The 10,526-nt window shown below is 38.2% G+C and overlaps 1 protein-coding gene across 1 annotated transcript; it reads left to right on the plus strand.

Moving 5' to 3' along the window:
- The first annotated feature begins 1,527 nt into the window (after nt 1-1,527).
- Nucleotides 1,528-9,943, plus strand: slc13a3 (solute carrier family 13 member 3). The gene is made up of 13 exons (XM_026333406.2): nt 1,528-1,788; nt 2,554-2,819; nt 3,298-3,476; nt 3,869-3,938; nt 4,365-4,544; nt 4,629-4,754; nt 5,150-5,242; nt 5,346-5,450; nt 5,600-5,697; nt 6,783-6,895; nt 7,406-7,567; nt 8,257-8,394; nt 8,483-9,943. The coding sequence occupies exons 1-13, from the start codon at nt 1,681-1,683 to the stop codon at nt 8,663-8,665; spliced, it is 1,821 nt and encodes a 606-aa protein (XP_026189191.1). The 5' UTR covers nt 1,528-1,680; the 3' UTR covers nt 8,666-9,943.
- Nucleotides 9,944-10,526: the final 583 nt, after the last annotated feature.

Genomic DNA, 10,526 nt, shown 5'->3' on the forward strand with positions numbered 1-10,526 from the left:
TACTACTGGATCTCAGTGCTGCATTTGACACAGTTGATCATGATGTGCTGCTTGATAGACTAGAAACGTGGGTGGGAGTTACTGGCACAGTGTTAAATTGGCTAAAATCTTAATTACAAGATAGAGACTATTTTGTCTCACTTGGTAATTACGAGTCTGAGCGAACAAAAATTAAATGTGGGGTTCCTCAAGGGTTTATTCTTGGTCCTCTCTTATTCAATATCTACATACTGCCTCTTGCTCAGATTATGGAATACTACAACATTGACCACCATACTTATGCAGATGACACCCAACTTTATATATCAGTATCATCTCATGATTATAGTCCTCTAATTTCATTATGTGAGTGTATTAATCAAGTCAAGGAATGGATGTGCCAGAATTTTCTCCAGCTCAGTACAGATAAGACAGAAGTGATTTTTTTTGGCCCCAAAAATTAAAGGTCAAAGATCATTGCTCACCTTGACTCCATGTCATTGAAAGCTACAAATCAAGCCAGAAACGTTGGTGTAATCATTGACTCAGACCTGAATTTTAACAACCACATAAAATCCATCATTACATCTTCCTATTACCACCTGAAAAACATTGCTAGAATAAAAGGTTTTCTGTCTATACAAGATGCAGAAAAACTTGTTCATGCATTTATCTTCAGTAGGTTAGATTATTGTAATGGCTTGTTTACAGGTCTTAGCAAAAAGTCAATCAGGCAGCTGCAGCTAATCCAGAATGCTGCTGCCAGAGTCCTTACAAAAACCAGGAAACTGGACCATATCACACCAGTTCTTATATCACTACAGTGGCTTCCGGTTAGTCAAAGGATAGATTTTAAAATCTTATTGCTAGTTTATAAAGCACTAAATGGTTGTGGACCAAAATATATTCAACATGTATTAGTTCCCTACAAGGTTTCCAGACCCCTCGGGTCATCTGGGACAGGTCTACTGTGTGTTCCCAGAACCAGAACCAAACAAAGTGAAGCAGCATTCAGTTACTATGCTCCTCACTTGTGGAACAAACATCCTGAACACCTGAGGTCTGCTCAAACTGTTAGCTCATTCAAATCAGGACTGAAAACACGGTTTACTGCTGCCTTCAAATAATTATTTATTATTTATTTTATGTTAAATGTCTTTGTTTTTAGATGCTCTTTTCCATGCTTTTAATGTTTAACATGCCTTGTAAAGCACTTTGAATTGCGTAGTGTATGAATGGTGCTATACAAATAAATTTGCCTTTGCCTTTAAAGGCGCATGCTTTAAAAAGTGTTTCCCATTGAAAAAAAAACATTACACTGATAAATAATAAACATTTTTTATTATTGTACTGTACATATTGTTATTTTATTTTAGGTTTCCTGGTTGGGATCATTAAAAGGTGATGGTATTGTAAGGTTTTGTGCAGAGACGTTTGGAGACTTTGGTCGCCAGCAGTCTGTCATTCTTTGCCCCTAAAGATGCGTCCTCTTATCTAAGTGGGAGAGGCCTGTCGGTGGGAAACCTGCAAGAAAACTCGCTATCCCGCCTAACTATTTGACACCACCATGCGAGGAGTTAACCAGTGGCAACGCGTGTAGTTAATCTTCTCTCTGCTCGGCTTCAAAGTGCTGCCCAGCAGGTTCCTTTGAGCCAGTCTGGAGATCCTTTTGCCCAAACGGTGCAGAACATCCCCCTGGCGATGGAAATATCAGTCGTGTACAAGAAGCTGTGGTGCGTCCACAAGCAGCTGGTTGTCCTGCTCACTCCACTTGTGTTTCTGCCTTTACTTTTTACTCTACCAGAAAAGGTGAGTGATTTTCCGTGTGCGTCTTAGCGCAATGGATAAATCCCGTGGATGCACGAGGTTTCAATTGCAGTGTGAACGCAACAAAAGCCCAGAGAGGAGATTAGAGTCTAAAACCAGACTAATTCTCTGCTCCTTTAACCTTAACAGAGTGTGCTCTTTATAGATCAAGAACACTACTTAGCATTATTTAAAATATCAATTTTCCAAAATTAACTAAGCAAATAAAATATCACTCTCTGATGACAGAACTGACCATTACACTGAGCACCCCCAAAAACGCCTCAACTACAGCTGAAAAGAGTAGTCAGTCAAAAAATCATGCACCAATGTAGAAAACAGATGAATAATCTAAGTCATTTTTCAGTTTTTAAAAGTGAACCAAGTGCTCTGTTTCCAGCCAGTGAAGTGAGAATTTGCTGTTTTCTGTATCATGATTTGAAGACTTTCACATTGGGCTCTGGGAAATTTGCAGTGGGTGTATTTAAACCTTTTTGACATTTCATGGGTTAACAATTAATCAGTCAGTTGTGTAAGAAAATATATTATGTATTATGGTTATGTTAAAGCAGTCATTATGTGGTATTATAAAAATGTGTTTATTTCCACATATGTGCCTGTTTCTCTCAGGTGCACACTGAAAACATAGTCTATCATCTGTAAAACACAATCCTGTAACTCGTTTGATTGCTTCCTTTTATTTCTGTAAAATCCTTTTCTTGTTTTTGACATTGGCTGAGCATTAAGAGCTATATTCTTATCTTTTAGGAGGGAAAATGTCTTTATGTGGTGGTGCTGATGGCTATGTTTTGGTGCACAGAGGCCCTTCCTCTGGCTGTTACTGCGATGCTTCCAGTTTGCCTCTTCCCAACATTGGGAATCCTTCCAGCCAAAAAAGTTTGTCCTCAGTATTTCCTCGAAACCAACTTTCTCTTCCTCAGCGGTCTTATCATGGCATCATCTATTGAGGAGTGGGGCCTGCATCGCAGAATAGCCCTGAAGGTTCTTACTATTGTCGGCGTAAAACCAGCCTGGTACGAAAACTTTGCTGAAAAAAATCTGGAAAGTACAAATCTGCTGATAATCTATATTTATTTCAGTAAATCCCATGGAAAGACCAAAACCAGCAATGATTTCATCCTGCTAATAAGTATTGCCTCTGTCAGAAACTGATAACCTTATTCCTCCATAGAGTACCATAAAGCTCCATCATTGTCCAAAAACTCTTAATAAATATGAGCAAGCCCCACTTCCATGATTTTTCATTATAATGAACACAACTCTGTTCAGAGAGTTTATTACAATCATCCCAATCTTGTGTTGTTCATGGGCTTGTGGCAAAATTAAAAGTGTAAAAAACTTGAGAAACAGACTAAAACATTGTTTTGTCTTTATCGTTTGAGCCACCAGATGAGAAAAAAAATGAATATTGCCCAATTTATCCTTTAATGAAGCATTTCAAGTCAGTGGCCGAAATGCTGATTAGTGTTTGCTGACTGATTATTTCTGCAGGCTCATACTGGGAATGATGTTGACCTCGTCCTTCCTGTCCATGTGGCTCAGTAACACTGCCACGACAGCCATGATGCTCCCCATCGCTAATGCCATCCTGGAGAGTCTGTTTGGAGACCTGCAGACTCTGAAAAAAAAATGCAAGACTGCAGAGGATCCAGAGGCCGATATTAGCAATGGTAAGTTGCATGTTTTTACAGTTTATTGTATAACTAGAATGCAAGACTGCAGCTTGTGCCGTCGTCCCCATATGATCAGAAAATCAATAGTCCACATGGTACAACAATGTTTACACAGAGAGCAAAGATTACTGTTGTTTTAACTTTTTCTGTGTGAGCCTTTAATATGTAATCTGAGTGACCTTTGTCCTCAGATATAAAGTTGGTTAGCATTCAAGTAGTAATTGATTTATGATACTTTATTGATTTAAAGTCATATATTAAAGCTGTCAAAGGCACAAGCTCCTAACAGAGTTAAAACACTAGAATTTTACTCAGTTTTATATTATATTGTTATATGAGCTCATTAGTGGTATCTGTTTCCACCATAGCATGTGTCCCTTTTCTTTCAGGTCAGTCTACTTTAAAGCTAAATTCACTTCCTTCAGTGCCCTCAGAAAAACAAATACTGTCAATGGATGGGTAAGAGGAACACATTTTACACACGTCAACATCTAACTTACATGGTGTTTTGTGTTGTTTAAAGGAACAGTTCAACATTTTGGGAAGAGATTACAGATTACAGATTTATGGGTGAAAAGGTTCAGTAATGACAGGCAGGAAATGTTAGTTTTAGCATGCTGCAAAGACTGAAACCAGGATGAAACTGCCATAACCTCATATTTACTGTACAAACATATAGTGGTGTCAATTTTCTTATCTATCTCTGAATGCAAATAAAAATATTTTCCTCAAAATTTCAAACTATTCCTTTAAAGTATTTTTTGGTTAACACAACCTAATGTTAAACACTGATGTGATTTCTTTTTTTCAATCTCCCATGGAGCTCATGTAATAATCTAATGTTCAAGTGAAATAATAAGTCTCTTGACTCTCTTACTTCAAAAGGACGGATGGGACAGAGCAGACTGATGTGAGGAACGCTGAGGAGCTCCGATCAGAGTCTGAGTATCAGCTGAAGGTGTGGAAAGGCTTCTTGATCTGTATTCCATATGCAGCCAGCATTGGAGGGACTGCCACGCTGACTGGCACTGCACCCAACCTCATCCTGATTGGACAACTGAAAAAGTAACTTTAATTTAGTGCAAATGAAGCTGGACCACAAAAGTTATTATTTTCCAGCTGTTTGGCATCAGTTTCTTTTCTTTACAGCTACTTTCCAGACTGCGACCTTATCAACTTTGGCTCTTGGTTTGCTTTTGCGTTCCCACTCATGCTTTTTTTCCTGTTTTTCGGATGGCTATGGATCACGTTTCTCTATGGGGGACTAAATGCACGGTAATGTGGTTTCAGAAATTTGCTTATTGCACCTTAAGAAATGTGCACTGATGTTAAACTGGTATTTGTATTGATATCCTTACTAGGGCTAAGGACTTCACCTAATACCTATTTTCATTATTGAATAAACCTATTTTTCCTAATTAATGGATTGTTTGGTGTAGAATATTTTTGAAGTTTTAAAAGCCTCTAACAATTTCCCAGAACAAACTGGACATCTTCACAAAGCTTCCTTTGACCAACTAACACTCAAAACCCCAAATATAGAAGTAACCCCTTTAACTTGTATAAATAAGTCTAAATGACTTTTTGTTTTTCTTTACAAGTATGGAGTAATGTCCCTGTCTGATCACTTTTTTGTAATTACATTGTCACACTGTTTTTATTTTTTGTAGATTGTGCTCCAAGAAACAAGACCAAAGAGCCCAAGCAGAAGCCAGAGCCAAAGCTCTAATAGATGAAGATTACAGAAAACTAGGGCCCATAAAGTGAGGACTCGTGTATGTCTTCAGATCTTTTGCAATACAGTGAATGAGTACATTTTTATGATTGAGTATTCTGCTGACTTTTATTCCACATGCTCAATTTCAGTTTTGCAGAGGGAGCAATCTCTTTCTTTTTTGTACTGTTTGCTGTTCTCCTGTTTACAAGAGATCCCAAATTTGTCACTGGCTGGTCTGTGTTTTTTAAAAAAGGGTAAGAAAGGCACACTTGGTTAAAACAAAAAGTACTATAATTTGCCTGTTATGAGTTTCTATGTTTAAAAATGATCACAGAATCTATATACAGAGATGATGATACCTGTGTCACAGTGTAAATTATCTCCTCATCTTGTTGTTCTGCAGGTACGTCTCAGATGCAGTCACTGGTGTGATCATTGTGTCGATATTGTTCTTCTTCCCCTCAGAGAAACCTTCTCTGAGATGGTGGTTTGACCCTCAAGGTCAGTGACCTCTCAAATAACGCACCTGCACAAGAAGAAAACTGTTTCCGATTTAAATGATTATGTTAATGACAGATGATGTCAAACATAGCATACTATAAATAAACAAGAGTGACAAACTTAGTGCTGGAAAAAGAGACAAAATGACAATATTGTCCATTAAAAAGACACAGCACATGGAAGACACCAGTTAGCAGCTTGTCAGGTTACGTTTGGACAAGCCTGAAGGTAATATTGATGATCAAATATTTGTAAAAGATTCAAGGACATTCAATCTGTCTCTAGCACTGCCATTGCAAAATAGTGAAAATAGGCTGAGGAATGTTAATAATGTAGCTTAGAGAGTCTGGAAGAGAGACTATAGTTTCTCTGTTTCTGTGATTAGAGTAATCTCTCTGTGTTATGTTGGCACACCTTGGGGTTTTTTGCTTGTGTTTGTGTGTGAGAGAGCATGCACACAAACAGCATTGTATGCGTCCTGTGTGTGGTGAAGACGTGTGTGTGCGCTGTTGTGTATATTATGTTCAGCTGATCAAATAAACAACAGGGCATGAGTGAAGAAACAAATCAGTGGGTTCATTTGTCCCTCTTAACATTGGTCAGATTTTAGAATAGAATATAACTTTATTGTTCACTAGAGCAGAAAATTGTCTGTGGTTCACCTAATGCAGGATACACAGTAGTGCAGAAAATCATCAATGTCTAAAACACTACATGAAAACATACAAAGCAAATAACATGGAGCAAGATTTGTGACTTAGTCTTTAGGTTAAAATGCAGACTTCAGCTGGACATAAAGACTTAAGGAGTTGTTTAGACTGAGGTTTTGAATTAAATGAAGTTAATATGAAAGACATTACTGTCACATTGTATCAGCAGATACAGTACCAGCAATGTTACAGAATATGACGCTTAATAAACTTGACGTAGGGTATTCTAAATATGTCCTCAGAAAAATAAACCAAGAAAAACATTTCTGTCTGTAAGTGCTGAAATGTAACAGCTTTACAGTGAATGTTGTTTCACAACGTACTGTATATAACAATCTTGAATTAAACCTGTGCTCTTTACTGTTTCCTCTTCAGGTTCAAACACTCCTTATGTCCCACTCTTATCATGGAAGAAAGCCCAGGAATCTGTTCCCTGGAATATCATCCTGCTGCTTGGAGGTGGCTTTGCCATGGCCGAAGCTTGTGAGGTAAAGATGTTGCTACACGTGGAAACTTTGAACTGTAATTAGTGGTAAAAGTGTGTGTGTAATGACATGATGCTGGTTGAGTGGTAATGTTCACTCAACTTGCTGTTGCAGTGTTGTTAAATGGTTCTTCAGTGTAAGATTAAAAGCCACTCTGTTGGTTATGTAGGATGTTATCAGTCAGTGGTTGATTAGCTTCACTTAGTTACTGGTTATCATCTGTTTTCATTCGCTAAGCTAATCACCTGCTGGTGTTTTAATGTAAACCGTGGAGAATAGTGGTATCAATCTTTGTATCTCATTTTGTGTGATGATGTTAATAAGCACATATCCCCAAAAGTTGTACTCTTCCCTTCAGATGTTGTTTTGTGTTCAGACCATGTAATAAAATATATCTCCTCTGTTCTTGTTTCCTCCATGCAGCACTGCTCTCTTTGGTTCTGTCCTCCACTTTGCTTTATTATGTTTGAGCTGACCTTTGACCCCTCACCACCATTTTGTGTCTTTTGGCAGGAGTCCGGACTAGCGTCCTGGATGGGAGGCCACCTCCAACCTTTGGCCGAGGTCCCTCCTGCTGCAGCTGTGATGTTGATCACTGCTTTCCTGGCCTGTTTCACTGAGTTCGCCAGCAACACTGCCACAATTATTATATTTTTACCTGTTATTGCTGAACTGGTAAGACTAAAGCTCTGGAAAGTTAGACTATTGCATTAGACGCTGATGTGTTTGTAGCCTGCAGGACATTAACTGCACTTGACGGTAATCATTATCTAAAGTTTTTACGCTTTGCAGGGAGCGTTCAGTGACTCGGTCCTCAGTTGTCATCCGCATAAAAAAGTCACTGAAACATAACAGAATGTCACATAAAGGGTCAACTCACCCACAAAACACATGCTCCATAGGCCAGAACCCTGCAAAAGCTGTCTGAAGAAAAGATGAATTTTAGTTACACAAATAATTTGGAGTAAAAGTAATTCCCACCCGTTGTAATACAAAATAGCAAAACTATTTTTCAACATAGACAAAGCTATTATCTGTGCACCTAGGCTTTTTAAAATATTCACACTATGTGACATAAAAAATACCATTGCATTTATATCAAGAGAAACTGTGAAGTTTCATGACTGTAACTCAAATGGCAGCTTCTAGATATTCCTGTGTATAGTTTTCCTTTCAGCTGAGCCCAAATTGTTTCATATCTTTCAACACTTTTATGTCTTGGCTGGAAAAGAGGCCTAATCTTTGTGAGTTAAAGCAATCGCCTGTATGAAACAGGTTTAATGAGTGCTACTATAAAATAACTCTGTCCTGTACAGTGTTTGCATTTCTTACTCAAAATGTTTTGGTGTTTTTTTTCTCTGCAGGCTATTCATGTGTCAGTGAACCCTCTGTACTTCATGATACCAGCCACGGTAGGATGTTCATATGCCTTCATGCTGCCAGTGTCCACGCCGCCCAACTCCATCGCATTTGCATCTGGGCTTCTAATGGTCAAAGACATGGTGAGATCCTCATAGCAGCACTTCACACTACTGTTAAACACATGACACATCCAGTAAATTACAGCCCCACATCCTTATGTGTTCTCAGGTGAAGACTGGCTTTGTCATGAACATCCTTGGTATCCTTTCAGTCTCTCTGGCCATGAACACGTGGGGAGTCGCCATGTTTAATTTGAACACATATCCAGAATGGGCTCATCCCATTAACAAATCTGTTGTTGTTACTGATGTGCATATCTCACCTGTCCAATTACTTAATACTACTCTTTGATCACTCCAACAATCTCAGAAGAAACACAGAAGAGAGATCGGAAGATCATGTAAAGATTTAACACTAAACAGGGAGAAAAGTTTACTGTGCCTGTCACTAGACTGTCAGAACACTCTGGGAGCTTGAGCTGTTACCTGTTATGATTCTTTGAATACGTTTATTATACAGAGACAAGAAACCTCTTTGGAATACATTTCTGTTTAACTTTCTACTAAAATATGTTCAGATTTTCATCTAACTCATGATAATGAACAAACACAATATTTTTTAACTAATAACACACAGATCAATCTGCTACTCTGACTGATACAGAACCATCCAAACATCCTGAGATGGGTATTAATAAGGATCATCTTCCAAAATCAATTTTCATTTGCAAAAAGCTGGTAGATATTTTGTGAACTGATAAAATGAGGCTCAGTAACTTGAGCCCTATGTCACACCAACAATAAAACATTATCCCAAGGGTGAAGGGAGCATCATGATGTCGGGCTGCTTTGCTGCTGCTGCACCTGTACAGCTGCCATCATCCAGTTGGGAATGAATTCTCAAGGTTATGGAGGTATCTTACAAGATAACATGAGAGTGGCTGTCTACCAGTCTGAAGCTGAGTGTTGCACAAAAACAATGACCCTAAAAACAAAAGTACATTTTCTGCAGTACTTCAGACTCAGAAAATCTATCTTGCATCTAGTCAAAGCACTGTGAGTATGTTCAGTAAAGACACATATGATTATACATGTGTCTTATTATCTTACGCACATAGTCTTTATATTTCTATGTGTGACTTAAGATGAAGATTGGATCATATCAATGCAGAAAACCTGGTCATTCTGTCATTCTCTCTTTTTAGGCTGTCAAGTTTTAACTTAAAAACAAGCTATTATTTTACTCTGTACCATCTGTGCCAGAGAAACATTTCATCTCTATAATAACCACCACAGCTCCGGCTCTGAAGAGTTTTCTATAGTTTTGAAGCTTCAGTCAAACTGAGTGTCATTTATAATGCTGCTACTTGACTGACCTCTGCTGGAAAATGAGAGACTTCTGTGAAAAAAAATGTTTTAATATAAATAAAATGTGTAATATATATATTTTTGGTTAAAATCACTAATAGATCATGTTACTTGTTTATGGAGCATAATCACCAAAGTCATAAGACACCAACAATCTTTTCTACATTGTTATATGAATCCAGACTAATCAATGTATACATTTTGTTAAAAAGTGATTTGCATTCATTGCTGTTTCAAATAAAATTAGTTTGTGTCATGATCATGTGGCATCAGTTATTGTGTAACAGAAAGTCTTTTTTTATTTAAATATTCGCATTAGCTAAATTGTGTTTTGCTTCTTAATAGAAACCTATAAAACCCAATAACCCACAATCCCCAGGCTTTGATTTGCTGTAATGATGTAGGTTTAACACATTATAACAGGGAAACAGAGGTGATGAGGAAGTGATGGGTAAGTTTGTTAAAAAAGACAAAGGAGACGTGCAAAGCTGTGGGAACTACAGAGGAATAAAGCTGATGAGTCACACAATGAAGTTATGGGAAAGAGTAGTGGAGGCTAGGCTGAGGGTAGAAGTGAGCATTTGTGAGCAGTAGGATGGTTTCATGCCAAGAAAGAGAACCACAGATGCAATATTTGCTTTGAGAATGCTGATGGAGAAGTACAGAGAAGGCCAGAAGGAGCTGCATTGTGTCTTTGTAGATTTGGAAAAAGCGTATGACAGGGTGCCGAGAGAGGAGCTGTGGTTTTGTATGAGGAAGTCTGGAGTGGCAGAGACGTATGTTCGAGTGGTGCAGGACATGTATGGGAGCTGTAAGACAGTAGTGAGGTGTGCTGTAGGGGTGAC

This window comes from Mastacembelus armatus, chromosome 7 (genome assembly GCF_900324485.2).
Source record: "Mastacembelus armatus chromosome 7, fMasArm1.2, whole genome shotgun sequence".
Classification (NCBI taxonomy): Eukaryota; Metazoa; Chordata; class Actinopteri; order Synbranchiformes; family Mastacembelidae; genus Mastacembelus; species Mastacembelus armatus.

Bases quoted from the DNA above. Each gene is read 5' to 3' on its own strand.
- slc13a3 (XM_026333406.2), top strand. From the start codon at position 1,681: ATGGAAATATCAGTCGTGTACAAGAAGCTGTGGTGCGTCCACAAGCAG. The intron at 3,477-3,868 runs GTAAGTTGCATG...CTTTTCTTTCAG, and splicing joins AGAGGCCGATATTAGCAATG to GTCAGTCTACTTTAAAGCTA. The intron at 4,545-4,628 runs GTAACTTTAATT...TTTTCTTTACAG, and splicing joins CTGATTGGACAACTGAAAAA to CTACTTTCCAGACTGCGACC.